This window comes from Triturus cristatus, chromosome 3_2 (assembly GCF_964204655.1).
Source record: "Triturus cristatus chromosome 3_2, aTriCri1.1, whole genome shotgun sequence".
Lineage (NCBI taxonomy): Eukaryota > Metazoa > Chordata > Amphibia > Caudata > Salamandridae > Triturus > Triturus cristatus.
Genome location: NC_140584.1, coordinates 1,206,061,158 through 1,206,077,590, shown reverse-complemented (window position 1 = coordinate 1,206,077,590; position 16,433 = coordinate 1,206,061,158). Strand labels below are relative to the sequence as shown.

The following is a 16,433-nucleotide window of genomic DNA, read 5'->3' as shown; positions in this document are numbered from 1 at the left end:
TTACTCATCTCTGAGGGAGGGAAGACCTGGAAGTACACTGGCTCTGTCATGGACACAGTGATAGTTGGACGGCTAAAGACAGGTCCTACACAGTGCCAGGCGGCAAAGAGAGTTCAGATGTTGTAGCTACAGAGAAGAGGAAACGTAAGACCAGCACAGTGGTGCCGTGGAAGGATCTGTACCCTGCAAACAGGACTCACAGGGGAGAGTACGTCCCCGTCGAAGCGCCGAACAGGGGTGGGCTTCCTGCGGTAGGCCGGCTCGGGGTGGTGGGGTGCCTTGTGCGGATGGGGGTGCGGATGAGGATGGGGATGGGGGTGTGGCTTCTTCTTTTTCTTCTTCTTTTCCTTCCGCTCCTCACGCTGCTTTATACGCATCAGCTGCACTCGCCGCTGCTGGCGGCTTATGATCACTGGAAGGAAACAGAGAGTCGCAATCAATAAATGCACCGGCAAAACAAATAAACTACAATCAGCAGAGAAAGCAAGACAACAGGTAGCATCTGCAACAGCATCCTGTCTCCATCAGGACCACCCCCATGCTGCTCCAGTTTAGGAAAGGCGCATCTCTTCAAAGAAGACTACATTTTGAACACTACTTTGACCATGTACAGTGCTCTGCTGCCTATTGGCTATGTTTGCGCTATGGAAATACCATATGAATGCATACATTACAAAGCATTACCTCTCCACACCCCAGCTTCCTCTTCCATTACTCGTTGAGTTTACGCTTGTCTTTGACCATGCACCACACAGTCCTGTGGCTTGTTTTGATCGGTTTCCACTACACATACACTACGTACATACATACATACATGTATAAAGCTTTCACAGTCTGCACTCTGCAGGGATCTAGAACCAAAGGGTTCAACCTACAATCCCTCACATGAACTTCACAGAGTTCTCTAGGCTTCTCAGCACTATGAGCAGGGTGAGAGTCAGCAAGCTGTTCTCCATTAGTGGCGTAACACAGGCCCCCGCAGCACCTGCGGTGTGGGGGCCCCCGAGCTGCAGGGGCTCCCTCAGCACAGTACTCTGGCCTGAGAGCTTCTGAATAAATCCGCAGCGGGGGCCCCTCCATGTACCCTGCATGGAGGGCCCCTCAAGTTTCGTTACGCCACTGTTCTCCAGAGCACAAGACTTACCCCCTGAAAGCAAAGTAATCAGCACTGAGGGTCCAGTAACACATCAGTGTTTGTATCACAGTAAATAAGTACAAAGCAGAGCTCTGTCTCTTTGAGAAAGTCAGTGACAACACAGTAAATCGAAAAGTAGGGGCCGTGTTGTGATCAGCTCTGCGCAGGCGCACAAGGAGGCCACGTGGATGTTTTCAGTAGTTAGTGTAGGCACTGTGGAATGCACAGTTTGGTAGAACTGTTAGTGTAAGCGCTGTACGGAGAGTCATTTCTTTAGAAACAGCACAGATAGACGCTCTGAGGGAAAAGGAAGATGGCGGATTGATTCCGCTTTAGGAAAGACGCCTACCGCCACCCTCTCCTCAGAGCCCAGTTAAACCGCTGCTTCTCCCGCTTCTCCCGCTGTTACATCCACCGATGGCTAAATGAGAGAGCGATGAAGCCGTAGCTGGAGGAAAAGATAAACATGGACATTTGCCGAGGTCAAAAAGCGGGAAAATAAAGAATTCAATGCCGGCGGCCGTTTCTAGCTGCTATTGGTGTACCGCATGTGTCGAATCATGCAGTCAAGTGTAGCGGTGTACTGCGGTTGTGCCGCGAGGTGGTTCTCAACCCGACCGCTATCACAGGCGCTACTGCTGAGCGCCGGTAGCAAAAGGGACAATGTTTGGACATGAACCGGCCGGGCACTGAATGGAAGAAGGGAATGGCTCTGCCACGCACCAACAGACGAGGACGATCGGAGGTCCCTACGGAAGCGGGGGATCCCGCTGAAGCTGTGGATGTTTTGGAGGCACAGGATGGTGGCAGGGACCTTCGTGACCCAGCATCAGCGGGAGAAGCGCCGGTAAGAGAGGCAGCACACAGGGGTACATGTAACGGGGGCAGTCTATGTTCTGGCAATGTTACCAGCCCCCAGGTGGGGAAACCTATTATTAAACTTTTGCGCTCTGGGAAAGCAACGGCGCTTCTCTGATCCTGTGGTTCAGAGACTGCCATTCCCGGCTTTCAAATGGCCGAAGTCCTTAATGCTGCTATTCATGAGGGCTGGGGGAATGTTGAAGACTCTGCTGCGTCTACAACTCCTACTAATCCATCTAATCAAAAACACGGCAGCAGTATGAACTTCAAGTTATATACCCAGATTCAACTGCGACAGAACCTATTCATGAGAAAGCTGTGGAACCAGTTTCCTGTTCTGTCGCTACTATTATCATCAATGCAGGTCAGACCTTAGAGCCCACTGGGTCAACCACAAGGGAATCCTCAGTCTTTTCCGGACATGGTTTAGCGGAGGAGAATGGTGAGAACCGCGAGAATTCCGAGACTGGTTTTTACAACGACCCGACTAGTGCTCTTAGCGGTAATGGATACAACACTGGGTCTAACAGTGCAATAAAAAACGGACTGTCCGAATGCTCAGACCTCCTTTTCAACATGGCCCGGGGAAATGCTGCGGATGCATGGGGGCAAGATGTTCTACCTAGTTCTAATAGTGAAATAGGGGTCTCCAACAGTCCAAAAATTACTGCACTGGAGGGGGGGGAGAGCCCTCAAAGAAAACGGCCCTAAATCAGTTTGGGCAGGCAAAGGTGGCAAAGGCAGGGGGGGCTGGAGCTAAGATACAGCTGATAGAGGCAGTGGGCTGTCGTAACGGAAATGCAAGTCCTCCAAAGGTTGGTCCGGGGGTAAGCCCATTACGGAAATGGGTTTCCTCTAAAGGCGAAGAAAACTCTATTATTTCAAGGCTTTCTAATCCGGGGAACCCTAGTAATACTCTAGTGGCTACTACAGACAATGTATTCCCAGAACTGGCAGTAATCAATTGAGAGGCGTCCTCAAATACTCGTAAGGGCACTAAAGACCTGGTTGGTCAGGGCAGTTCACAAATTGGGAGCGATAGGGGTCAAGACTCTTTTCAAACATCAATAGCTATGGAACTTATGGAGGCAGCACTAGATCCAAGAGATACCTCACTTACTTCTACAGTTTTACCCATACTGTCTCCCACTATACCCCTATCAACATCTATCTCACTGACGCCTACAGGAGAAACTCAGAGTACCGTTAGAGACTTTGAGGATGAAGAACCATCTCTCTCTAGAATTATGCAAGCACTCGCTATTCAGATGGCTGAAGCCCAAGATTACTACCAGCAGGCCAAGGTTGATAGTATCGAGATTAAGCAAGCTTTGTCTCAAGTGACTGTCAAGGTCTCTCAGCTGTCTTCGGAGGTGTCTGATCTCCAACAATGGGTGGCTGCGGTAGAGGAGGTCAACTCCCATACTGTGAATCTAGTTACGGCACAAGACTCTCAAATGACTGCTATGTAATTCAAGATTGAAGATCTTGAAAACCGGCAGCGGCGTCAGAACCCGAGGATTTGTGGCATTCCGGAAGGCTGTGAAGGCTCTGACCCACGAGCTTACATTGTAAATCTTTTTCAGAAAGCTTTCCCTGACTTAGCAGACTGGGACATGGATTCGCAGGTTCAGCAAGCGCATAGACTGCCTTTACTTTTATCTCAAAGCAGCCAATCTAGATCCAATTTTGCAAGGCCAATACTTGTGTTTTTGGGCAATTTTTTGCTCCGCCAAGCAATATACTTTAAGGCACGTCCATCGTCACCTGGCAAAGTAGATACCATGTCTATTTTTGCGCGCTCAGACCTGTGTAAATCAACCATGGATAAGCGATGGCAGCTTCGGCAGCTTATGGACCCTTTTGTGGTACTGTAAATTTCGGAACCACGTATCTGGCATGATTCTAACATGACGATTTCTTTATCAACAGACCGAGAATGTTTAGGATACTATGCACAAGCATTTGCGTCACATTCGAGTGACGAGATCGCCTGAAATCAGAATTTCTGTCCTAATACCTCGAGCTCCATTTTAGGACGACAGCCATTTTGTGATTGCCCTCTCATAGGCAACAGGACTACGGCCAAGCATGGGTCTGAAGGACACACACACCTTCGCTGACTCCTCGGTGACCTGGGTGAACTGACTCCGCTTCCTAAGGCCAAACCTGTTCGGTCAGTTCCCTTCCCGCGGCCAAATGAGATTAGTATCAGGGCCCAGCATATCACGAAACCTTTCATCACACACGAACCATGCCTAATCTTCTACACACCTGCCCGTTTCCCTCTTTATGACCCGTTTTACGAGGAGGAGGTGCCCGTTTTTATTGGGTGTCCGTCGATATCTGATGAAGGCGCTAAGCTTTGCCGGGTAATTGATTAAGGGCTGAACGAACTGAAATATGTACTTGCCATTATGACTCTGTCTTTTCCTTTGTAATGAATGCATGTGAATGATCATACCGTAAAACGAGGAATGTTTGCCCAAAGCATAATATTTGGTATATAAGGAGAAGGCTGGTTTTCGTAAGGGGGCAGTCTCCTGAGAATATACACGTGTTGTACTTCTAGGATACCTGTTACTGGCTGCAGCCAATAAATACGATCTTTGACTTCACCAAGAAGACTCTGTGTTTCTGTAGTCTGAAACAGGAAGAACTCGAAGTCTTCGGGTGTGTTCCCTGGCACCGCTGGGTTCCGAAAAACCCAGTACTTCAGTTGGCGCCCAACGTTGGGCAATTTCAGCGGTACCGGTCCAAGCCAGAGGTTCGTGAGGAGCTTCGTGTGAAAATTCTGGAGGAAGGCCGCCACTTCATCGACCCCTGTATGTCGACGTGGTCCGAAAGTCTTTGCTGCGAGGTTCTCCACGTCCCAACGGCTACAAAGGACTGCTGCCCTGACTATCGCCCTGTTTTGGACCCTTGATGAATTGGTAGAGCGAAACGATAAACGAGTCTTCTGGTGACGTCATCGATACCTCAGTTAAGTATAAGTGGAGCGTCTCCCAGTCCTTAGTTTGATTACGTTTGATTACTTGGTTTGATATCCCCTTTGGGATCTTTTGATTTGATTTGGATTTGGAACTTGCAAGCGCCAAAACCAAGGGACTCGTGTATTCACGAGACTATCGTATTCGATAATCCTTTGAAGTTTGAAACTAGACTAGAGAGCGAAGATGCCTGGTTCTAGTATACTTAGAAATTTGTCTTGTCTTGGTTATAATAGGGATTCCCGATTGGAGGACTCGTGTCCGGTTCCTCCGATTGGAACTCCAACTTATGAATTATATGTAAAACATGGCATAGGCCCACTCACATATAATGAAGTATGGATCCGTTACACCAGAAAAGATGGTAACTTAAAGTGGCCCCAATACGGTAGTTTCGACACAGAGATTCTGGATAATCTAGAGGTTAAACTCTTTAAGAAGAAAGCCCGGCCGGCAATGTTTGACTCTTTCCGCCTATGGCGTAAGGAAGCCAAACAGAAGGAAATTAAATTGGCAAAAAGAAATAAAAAAGAAAAGGGTATCTCGATAATGCAAGCTGCTTTGCAGTTTCAAGATAATGAAGAAGAACAGATGAGTGAGCAGTTGCACAGACAATGTAAACTAGTGATAGATACATGATATCCAGTTTTGCCGCTTCTTCAGCAAGATGCGTCAAAAGAAATAGAGAAAGATACTTTGATGTCACACTTGTTAAGTTCACCACCCCCTTATGCGCAGAGTGCTACAGCGCCTCCGCAACACCAAGTTGTGCAACATCCCGTTATTTTACATCAAGCTCCTCTACCAACAGTTCCTCCTCAGTTGGCCCCTGCTCCTATGGTGCAGCCCCCTCAGGGGCCGCCGACTTTGCTGTCTGTCCCCCCTTTACCTTCTACGACTTTGCCTACTACATCGACTGCCTCTCTTGGCGCTCTTCCTGATACTGACTCTACATCTACGTCTACACCTACTGTGCTTCCCTCTGTTTTTTCCCCTGTTCTTTTGTCAGCTTCTCCTTCTGTCCGACAGAGAGTGACGGATACAGTTGCTAGTTTTATATTACCTTTCTTCGGGTCGTCTGGTGTGACCCCTGATCCAAAGCGTAAGCAGACGCGTAGTCAACTGCCTAATTCTCACGAGAAAGAGATGTTTGACCGTATGGTGCGCAAATGGATTGTTCACCCATCAAGGTATAATTTGGAGTCTGTTATGGAGGTCTTTTGTCAATGGGAAGCACCGAAACAGAGATACATTTTTGAACAGATGTGTGTTTTCCTTTGTGAGGAATTGGAGGATAATGATTTGGAAGCAAATCCGCAGGATTTGTGCCGTGTACGGCTTGAGTTTGAAAAAGGTTCGATTGTGGGTCCCGAAGTCGAAAAAGCAGTTGCGACATTGTTATCTTTTAGGATTGAGGATCCTTCCCAGTCACTGTTTAAACATGACTCCTCTGGTAAAAAGGTGCGGCAGTACCCTATGAGGGAAGTCCCTCCGGTATGGAAGGACGCTGTTGCGGCCGATGCCGCTCAAGGTATTGCTGCTGCTCCAGCTCATTTTCAGCGTGTTTGGGTACACGTCCCTTGGAAACGATCTAAAGTGTTAGCCCTTAAACAAACTTTACCCGACCCCCGTAAGAACCCTGCAGGATATTATAAGGCGTTATCGCAGACTGCGGAATCATGTGTTATGAATTTGGCTGACATAGACATGTTATTTTGGAATGTGGTTCTGCAGCCTTTGTGGGGATTGATTCGCAATACAGATCACGTGCAAGAGTTAGGCGCCACATGGGCTAATATTAGAGCTGCTAGCGATGGGCAAGTTGGTGGTGCCAAGCCTGATCCCGTAGTAGCAGAACTCCCTGCTAGGATCATCACTTACATGAAAACTTTAATGCCTGCGATGCGTGTTAATTGGGATAAGTTATCTGCGTGTAAGCAGAAGAAAGATGAAACAGTGTCTGATTTCTTCACTAGGTTTGTGTTGTAAATTGCAACTTCGATGTGATTAAGCATTTACTAAAGACATGAATTCTCCTCCCTTACACATGTTCCTTTTGTTATGTTGACTGAAGTCTGGACTCCATTTTGTACTGTCATGTCTCCACGTGCTCAACACGAGGAGAGTCTTATCTTTGTGTTAGTTGCTCTTGTAATCTGCCTAGTAACAGTCTATAAATAGTTCCTTTGTCCGTCTGGCGCATGCCCAGACTTGACCACATCTGTTATCAGTTAGTCCTTGCTTGACCATGTTTTCGCGGGCTTAAGGAGTATGTCAGCTCCGCCCACATATCGATCTTGTATTGCAAATGTCCATAAAAGGTAACATTCCTCGTCTCATGTCGTGCCCTCCCACTTATGAGCCCCTCTGTTGTGTATAAAAGGGGACCGTGTATACAAGTTCTGTGTGCTACTCTATGCAATACTGAAGGGTATTGTATGGATTGTAGGACCACCCTTAAGGGTTAATAAACCTTGTCTTTGTACTTTGCAGTTTCCGTGCCAACTTCCTTATAGATTCCATTGCAGGAGAGCGAACCCTTGTGTCCTGCGGGCCTAGCTGGGGCCTGTACTCATCAATTGGCGCCCGTCACGTGGGGCTCATCGGCGACTCGGATGCTCGAAGGATTGGTCGCGACGAAGGTGAGGAATTTGGCCAGGGATGTGATCACTGCCAGAGGCACTTTAGTCCTGGCATCCCGAGGTTTTTCTTCCTTCCCTTCCGAGCTGACCATCTGGGTGGCGCCGGTCCTCGACTGAGACCTCTTCTGTCGGTTCTGCCGTGACAGCCGTTTGGGCGAATTTCGGAGCTTGGCAGTTGGAATCTGGACTCTTGATTGGTAAGAACCGTTGTACGGTACTTGCTCCGAGTTTTTGAAGCCTGGGTTGGCTATTTGAGTTTGATTTGCGATGACCGGTCATATCTTGTATTGATTATTGTGAGAATATATGCGTTGCAACACATATAGGCAGGTAATGTGGAGATATTTCTCCGGAACTGTGTAACTTTGACCAGCACAACGTTTAAGTGCCATTTTTTTGATAATACTGCATATTCTGCATTATTTTTGAGCATGCCTGCTTTTAGCGCACTCCGTAAGTGGTGCTGCTGTTTTGGAAACCGGTTAAACCTCGAGGAATCTGCTCCAGCTCCCCCAGAGGGGACTCCTAATAGGGATATGTATGTGAAGCATGGTCTTTCCTCCATAATGTACAGCACAGTATGGAGGAAATATACCAAGAAGGATCCTGAGTTACGGTGGCCGTTGTATGGGTCGTTTGATATACGTAAGATTGAGTATGTGGAACAGTGTATGTGTAAACGGCGTGCGCGGCAAGACATGTTTGAATGTGTGCGACTATGGGTGAAGGAAGTGCGTGAGCGAGAGAAACGCGAGAAAGCGCTGTTTGATAAAGAGCAACGAAAGAATGATCATGTGAGAGCGCAGGAAGCAAAGCGTCGGGAGGAAAGAGAACAGACGGAGAAACAAGAGAAAGAACATAGGTTACAAGTCTCGGGTCAATATGCTGTTCGTCAGCCACTCTATCCTGTCCTTAATAATCATGACGATGATTTTTATTTATTAGATCGTTCTCCGCCTCCTTATGTCGGCGCGTCTGCCCCGAGGCCACAAGATTCTGGATCGGGTTCGAGTAAGGTAGACACGCGGTCCATGTTATCAGCTGAGCGAATGGGTGAGCTTCGGCAGGTTTCTTATCGTGCATGTAAGGGCAAGTTATCCCTTGATGAACTGTTGGCTTCTTGGGAGTCGTGGCAGGATAGAGAAAGGTTGTATTTTTTGGGACACTTTTCTGATGAAGTGATTGGTGCCTTTCGGAAATATTCCAGCGTCTTTGAACCTGACGATGTGGTATTGGATGCTAAAGCATTGCGTAATGGTGTTTTCTCTCCCTCTAAGGCGCCTGAAGCAGTTCGGCGACTGTTTGCGTTGCGGTATGCGGCAGCAGACCTTAAAGAGAAAGCGCGCCAACATCTTGAGGAGGAAAGGCGGTCGGATTCGCGTACTGGCGGCCATTCATTCATCTCTCAATCAGATAAGAGCGATCCAGTGCATGCTAAACCAATGCGCGAGGCGGCGCCTTTGTATGTTCCTCCTAAAGGAGCGGGGACTAGCTCGGATATTACCTCCGCCGATGCTAAGGGATATTTTGTGTATAATTGGGTTTATACTCCCTGGCACAGGGCTGACGTCATGGCATTAAAGAATGCGTTGCCTGATCCCCGCAAGAATCCAGCGGCCTTTTACGAAGAAGTCGAGGGGGCCTTGAATTCTTGTATTATGACCTTAGCGGATATAGATTTGTTCTTTGGGCTTATTCTACCACCAGATATGTGGCGATCCGTGTGGAAGGTAGATGATGTTGCCACTTTTAAGGCTCGATGGTCTGAACTTGAGGATGAGGATAGGGAGAGAAAGCCCGCGCAGAAACCACCTCAGATTATTTTAGATCTCCCCGCTGCTATTTTGACTAAGTTGAAGACCATCATTCCCCCTAAAAAGATTGACTGGAATATGCTAGCCTCGTGTAAGCAGAAAGCCGATGAATCAGTTGCAGATTTCTTTACGCGCTTTGAGGAGACGTTCCATGATTTTAGTGGTCAGTCTCTTACGGATGATACGGGTCGGCACCTTTTTGCTGACAAATATGTGGCGAATTTATTACCGGCAATTGCAGCTCGCCTCAAAGCGAGTGAAAGTTCTGGGTCCACTACGACCCCGACAGCCCTTCTGACTATAGCTCAGTACTATGAGCGCCAGGAGCTAGAAGCGAAGGGGCAGGAGGAAAAGAAATCGAAGGATTTAAAAACGAAGGTGATGTTAGCACAAGTATATGGTCCGCCCCGACGGGGTGTAAATAGAGGTAGGGGAGGATTTTATGGTCCTCCCTCGGGCCGATCTGATCTGAATAGGAATCAATGTGCGTATTGTAAGCAATCGGGGCACTGGGCCAGAGAATGCCCAGCGTTGCATGCTTCACGGCAGGGGCACGGTCAGGGACACACTCAGAGTGGCCCCAGAGGTAGAGGGGGTTTCTCGAATTTTAGAGGGAATTCTACTGATCACGCTCGTTTTGACCTTGCTGGGCAGCAACGAGATAGGTCTAATGTTTTTGATCGACAAAATCAGTATCAAGTGTCGGGAATTGACCGGTCTGGGTATCATGATTCTCAGCATGCATAGGAATGCGTTGGATGGGGGTTAGAATCAGTTGAGGTGCCAGTTGATCAGAGGGGTCCTTACGTATCAGCTGAGGTTTTGGGCTCCACTGATCAGTTTCTAGTGGACACAGGAGCGACTCGTAGTGCGCTGTCTAAACAATTGGTTCCGAGGGCTCCCCCATCTGGCTTAATGGTTACATCGGTAGGGTTTGATGGAACACTCTCCCGAAGCCCTCTTTCGCAGCCCCTTGCATTTTGGGTTAATTCCTTTTCTGCACCCTGTCCGTTTTTGTTAGCTCCGAGCACGCCGGATAATATTATGGGCCTTGATATGCTGAAGCACTTCAGAGCTACGATCCGGTGTTCCCCTGCTGGAGTGCGGGTGATATTGAATGACAATTACCCCCTGTCTGAACGGATGTGTGTGGCTACAGAAGATGCTGTGTTAGCTGCCCTCCCCCGTGCTCTGTGGGCCACTTCGGATACTGATGTGGGACAGATGGTGATTCCGCCTGTTCACATTAGTGTCCAGGAGGGGGCGGTGTTACCACGCCTTCCACAGTATCGTATTTCGCAGGAGGGGGAAGAGGCTCCTATACAGATTGTGCAGGATTTGATTAAGGTGGGAGTGGTGGAAGAAGTTCCCTATAATGTTTGTAATAGCCCGATTCTACCCATTCTGAAAAAGGATACGGATGCTAAAGTCTACCGGTTTATCATTGATTTGAGAGAAGTAAACAAGATCGTGATACCCCAGTACCCAGTGGTTTCGGATATCACGACGTTGCTTACTTTGGTCCCACCTACGGCGACCACGTTTTCTGTTATTGATTTGAAAAATGCCTTCTTTTCAATTCCCATTCATCCCGATAGTCGATACCTTTTTGGTTTCACTCTCAATAATAGGTCTTACCGATTTTGTAGAATTCCCCAGGGCTATACGGAAAGCCCTAGCATCTACAGTCAAGCCTTGAAAAGACAATTGGACTCCTTTGTTCTGCCCGAGGGTGTCGCCCTCATTCAATATGTCGATGACATCTTGCTGGCGGCTGACACCCCGGAGTTGTGTGAAACGAGTACGTTGTCTTTGCTTTCCTTTTTGGCATCCCACAATCACAAGGTCTCTCGGACAAAAGTTGCAATTTTGTAGACCAAAGGTGACTTATCTAGGTCACCTTTTGTCTAAGGAGGGACGTGCACTCACACCAGACCGTGTTCAAGTGATTCTGGATACACCGACGCCGTCCACGCAGAAGGACGTGCGCGCATTTTTGGGTCTTGTTTCGTTTTGTAGGCAGTGGATATTAGGGTTTTCGTATATAGCCAAGCCATTGTTAGCCCTTTTGACAAAAGATACACCTATCCCGCTCCCCTGGACGAATGAGTGTGACACTGCCTTTCAGAAACTGCGACAGGCCCTCTGTTCAGCACCAGTATTAGGGACACCTGATTATACCAAGCCTTTTTCGTTGTATGTGCATGAGAAAGATGGATGTGCATTATCAGTTTTAGTGCAGATGCACGGCGATAAGCAGCGCCCTTGTGCATATTTTTCGGCTGTACTTGATCCTGTTGCCCGAGCATTGCCTGGTTGTTTTCGCTCGGTTGCGGCGACAGCTGTGTCAATACGCCAGAGCGAGGGAATTGTGTTATCTCATAAGCTGTTGGTATTAGTCCCCCATGCTGTTGATGCCCGGCTTAATCAGACAAAGACGCAGCATTTGACCAGTGCCCGTTTAACGGGATATGAGCTGACGCTTTTGGCTCCTCATATCACGTTGAAGAGGTGCGTGACGTTGAATCCTGCCACATTGTTGCCATACCCCGCGACTCGGTCTGAGGCACGAGAAGCACATGATTGTATCCTCATGACCGAGGAACAAACAAAGGGTCGTATTGATCTCCAGGATACGCCCTTTTCAGATGTAGATGGAGAACTGTGGGTGGATGGGTCATGCCTGAAGCTACCAGATGGTACGACTTCAGCAGCGTATGCGATTACCACATTGCAAACAATAGTGGAGACAGCACGCATACCACAGAAATCAGCTCAAGCAGCGGAACTGATAGCATTAACACGAGCATGTGAGCTCAGTACAGGATTGTGTGTGAATGTTTATACAGATAGCCGCTATGCCTTCGGAGTAGCGCACGATTTCGGCCTGCTCTGGAAGGAAAGAGGGTTCTTAACGTCGCATGGAGTACAAATAATGCATGGGGAGTTAGTTCATAATCTTTTGACTGCATTGACATATCCGAAGAAAATTGCTATCATTAAATGTAGTGCCCATAGGAAAGTAGTCGATAAAGTTGGAGAAGGGAATGCGTTAGCAGACCGAGTGGCGCGGGAGACTGCGATGCAGCCCGGTACTACTGCCATGTATGTAGTAAAGTCGCAAGTAGAAAGATGGCATGATGCGAAGGAAGAAGTGCGAGAAATACAGAGGACCGCTTCTGATAAAGAACGGGAGCAATGGTCCAGTGAGGGGGAATTGGATGATGAGGGTTGCTGGAGAAATAAGCAGATGGATCGATGGAAATTACCCACAGCTTTTGTACAACCTATGGTTCAGATGGCACATGGGCTAGCACATGTTGGAGCTTCCGCAATTGTAAAATTGCTTACCCAAGTTTGGGAGCATCCAGAGATTGCTAGCACGGCAAAGAGAGTGGTGCAGACCTGTATGATCTGCTTGCGGTACAACCCAGGAAAGGGGACTCGGACCCCAGCAGGAGGATTGGTAACGCCTACTGCACCCTTTGAGGTGTTACAGATGGATTACATCCAGCTGGAGCGTTGTAATAATTTGAAGTATGTTCTAGTAGTGGTGTGTGCCTTTAGCAAATGGGTTGAGGCATACCCCACGAAGGACAATACTGCAATGACTACCGCTAAGATGCTGTTGAAGGAGTTCTTCCCTCGATATGGCGTTTGTAGACTTCTGTGGAGTTATAACGGGCCCCACTTTATAGCGGACGTTATAAAGTATGTTCTGAAGGGTCTAGGCATCACCCAGAAGTTCCATGCAGTATTCCACCCTCAATCTGCAGGACTAGTCGAGAAGTATAATGGTACACTGAAGCTCAAGATCGCTAAAATTCAAGCTTCAACGTCTTTGACTTGGCCAGACGCTTTACCGCTGGCATTGTTGTCAATTAGGTCGGTACCGCACTCTCGAATCGGTCTTACACCATATGAGATTGTCTTTGGACGTCCAATGAATGTTTGGGGTCCGCCAAAACCTAAGACTGTGTATGATGTACCTTGCGTAATGATGAATGATTATTTGGCACAGTTAACGGATAACTTGGTTTCCATTCATCAACAGGTCCGGGAGGCGCTCCCTGATCGGTCCACCGGCGAAGGACACAGTCTCCGGCCTGGAGACTATGTCATGCTGAAAATCTTCGATAGGACGAACAGCCTGGAGCCGAGATCGGTGGGCCCTGAGCAAGTCTTGCTGGCAACAAGGACGGCTGTGCGAGTTTCCAACAGAAAGAATTGGATTCATTCCCTGCACTGCCGCAAAGTACCGCCCGGATTGGTGGAGCCCGCTGTACTGACCGATCAACGAGAGATTCTGACCACAGAGAAAGGCCGTGCTGTGGAATCGAACGACGCTGAGGAGCTCTTTCCGGACCACGCGACTCCTGGAGGAAGGCGATATCATCTGAGGCCAAGAAAGTGAATCCTTCAGTATCGGGACATGTTGTCAGAACGGCCTTTGGGTTAGTGAAACGGAGAGCCAGTGAGGCAAGGGGGGGGGATCAGCCCTGCATTAGTGTAGTGACACCCGTCTTGGCCCGTTGGTGAAGAAATCGACCGCTGCCCAAGGGGAAGAGTTCTGACAAACCTTTAGTTTCAGGAAGATATTGATTTTTTATTTTTTGACATGGAGAAGAAGAAGATCCTCTGCGCAACAGGTTTTATGCTCACAGTAACTATTGTTGGGATAACCACATGGTTTGTGGAGAACGTAACTCCTGCCCGAGAGTTGCTTGTGTTGACCACTCCAGTGCCTGCGGAGCACTATTTCTATACCCTTCCATACCAAGAATTGAAGCATCGTCAGTCTTATTTGAATAACACTTTCATTCAGATGTTACATCATACCCATGTTGCCACCAATGCTACGAACTGTTGGATATGTGGTATGATGCCAGCTCATCAGAAGAAGGGAGGAACGCCATTTATACCTCTTCCTTTCTCTCATAATGGCTCTTGTAGAGCATGGTACACTTTGCTTTTTGCCACTCGGAAACCCACAGTGGGACGATTACTCTTCAGACTCAATAAAGAATGTCATCAGGATAAAGATGGATATCCGCAAGCGAATGGGACAATTTGGGAATGGGAAGAGTATCGACCAGACAATGAATCGATTCCATATGTTTTTACGAACACCAGAGACACTGTGGGAAGAGATAAATTTGTGATTCAAGTGGCACAAGCTCAAGCGGACCTGTGTGTCCAAAGTGTGGGTTATATTCCCGTCGGTGTTAGCGATTGTATTACCATATTAAACATCGATGGATTGAATAACAGTACTTTTTTAGCATCCCATAATACGTACTTTGTGTGTGGAACTAAGGGTTATTATCGTTTGCCAGCCGGTTGGTCTGGAGTATGTTATGTATCATTTTTGTTACCTCCTGTATTTCTGGCACCTGCATCCTATCATAAGGATTTAAAGTTGTTGAATAATGTGACTGTAAATAGGTATAAACGTACTTTATCAATTGATGATGTGGATCAAACTGACACCAGTTTACAGCAGTATATCGACTTCAATCTAGGATTGTTTTTCTTCGTTGGAGCTGCCCTAAATAGTAGGAAAATTCGAAGATTAACACGAGTGGTAGAGGCTGTGACAAACCAAACCGCTGCTGCTCTTGGGAATCTTACGGAAGAATTACAGATTACCAGAATTGTTGCATTGCAGAATCGTATGGTGTTAGATGTTATGTTAGCTGATCGAGGTGGAGCTTGTAAAATTATCGGAAGTAGTTGCTGTGTGTTTATTCCTGACCACACACCTTCAGTCTACAATGCAATTAACAGGTTGCATAAAATTGCAGCTGAAATCCATACAGAAAATGGCACTTGGTCCTTTTCTGGATGGTTTTGGGCATTGATCACTGCTTGGGGTTGGAAGGTTTTGACTGGTCTCTGCATAATTATAGCAGTTCTGTTTTCTTGCTGTATCTGTATTCAATGTGGTCCTTTGCTCTGTTCCGTATGTGTATCATTTTGTATCCCCGATAAGAAAGCTATTGCCAATGTCACTTATCAGAAACGTTTAGCTAAGGAAGTAGAAGAGATGATGATAATTGATATATATGATGATTATTCTAACAAGCCGGATGTCTTCAGTAAATGCTGAAAGGGTCGTCTGTTGTAAATTGCAACTTCGATGTGATTAAGCATTTACTAAAGACATGAATTCTCCTCCCTTACACATGTTCCTTTTGTTATGTTGACTGAAGTCTGGACTCCATTTTGTACTGTCATGTCTCCACGTGCTCAACACGAGGAGAGTCTTATCTTTGTGTTAGTTGCTCTTGTAATCTGCCTAGTAACAGTCTATAAATAGTTCCTTTGTCCGTCTGGCGCATGCCCAGACTTGACCACATCTGTTATCAGTTAGTCCTTGCTTGACCATGTTTTCGCGGGCTTAAGGAGTATGTCAGCTCCGCCCACATATCGATCTTGTATTGCAAATGTCCATAAAAGGTAACATTCCTCGTCTCATGTCGTGCCCTCCCACTTATGAGCCCCTCTGTTGTGTATAAAAGGGGACCGTGTATACAAGTTCTGTGTGCTACTCTATGCAATACTGAAGGGTATTGTATGGATTGTAGGACCACCCTTAAGGGTTAATAAACCTTGTCTTTGTACTTTGCAGTTTCCGTGCCAACTTCCTTATAGATTCCATTGAAGGAGAGCGAACCCTTGTGTCCTGCGGGCCTAGCTGGGGCCTGTACTCATCATTTGAGGAAACGTTTATCGACCACAGTGGTCAAGATATGAGTACAGAAGGTGGTCAACGGTTGTTCGTTGACAAATTTGTGCATAATTTGCTTCCAGAGTTGTGTAAGAAATTGAAAGATTCAGAAAGCTCTTGGGCTGTTTCCTATTCAGCACAAATATTAGCTACTGCACAGTATTACGAAAACAGGGATAAAGATGAGAAAGATAGAGCAGACAAGAAAAATAAGGAATTAAAAACGAAAGTTCTTTTACAACAGGCTTACCTGCCACGTGG

General features: G+C 47.2%; 1 protein-coding gene across 3 annotated transcripts in view; it reads right to left on the bottom strand.

Annotated features, from left to right (window-relative positions):
* The window catches only part of TMEM198 (transmembrane protein 198), a 328,796-nt gene that overhangs the window by 27,635 nt on the left and 284,728 nt on the right, over positions 1 to 16,433 (bottom strand). For 2 of the 3 annotated variants that reach the window (XM_085650174.1, XM_085650172.1), the window contains exon 4: positions 183 to 412. In XM_085650174.1, the coding sequence (XP_085506300.1) occupies positions 183 to 412 (230 nt within the window). The remainder of the gene's footprint in view (positions 1 to 182; positions 413 to 16,433) is intronic. The other variant, XM_085650173.1, reaches the window with a different exon arrangement.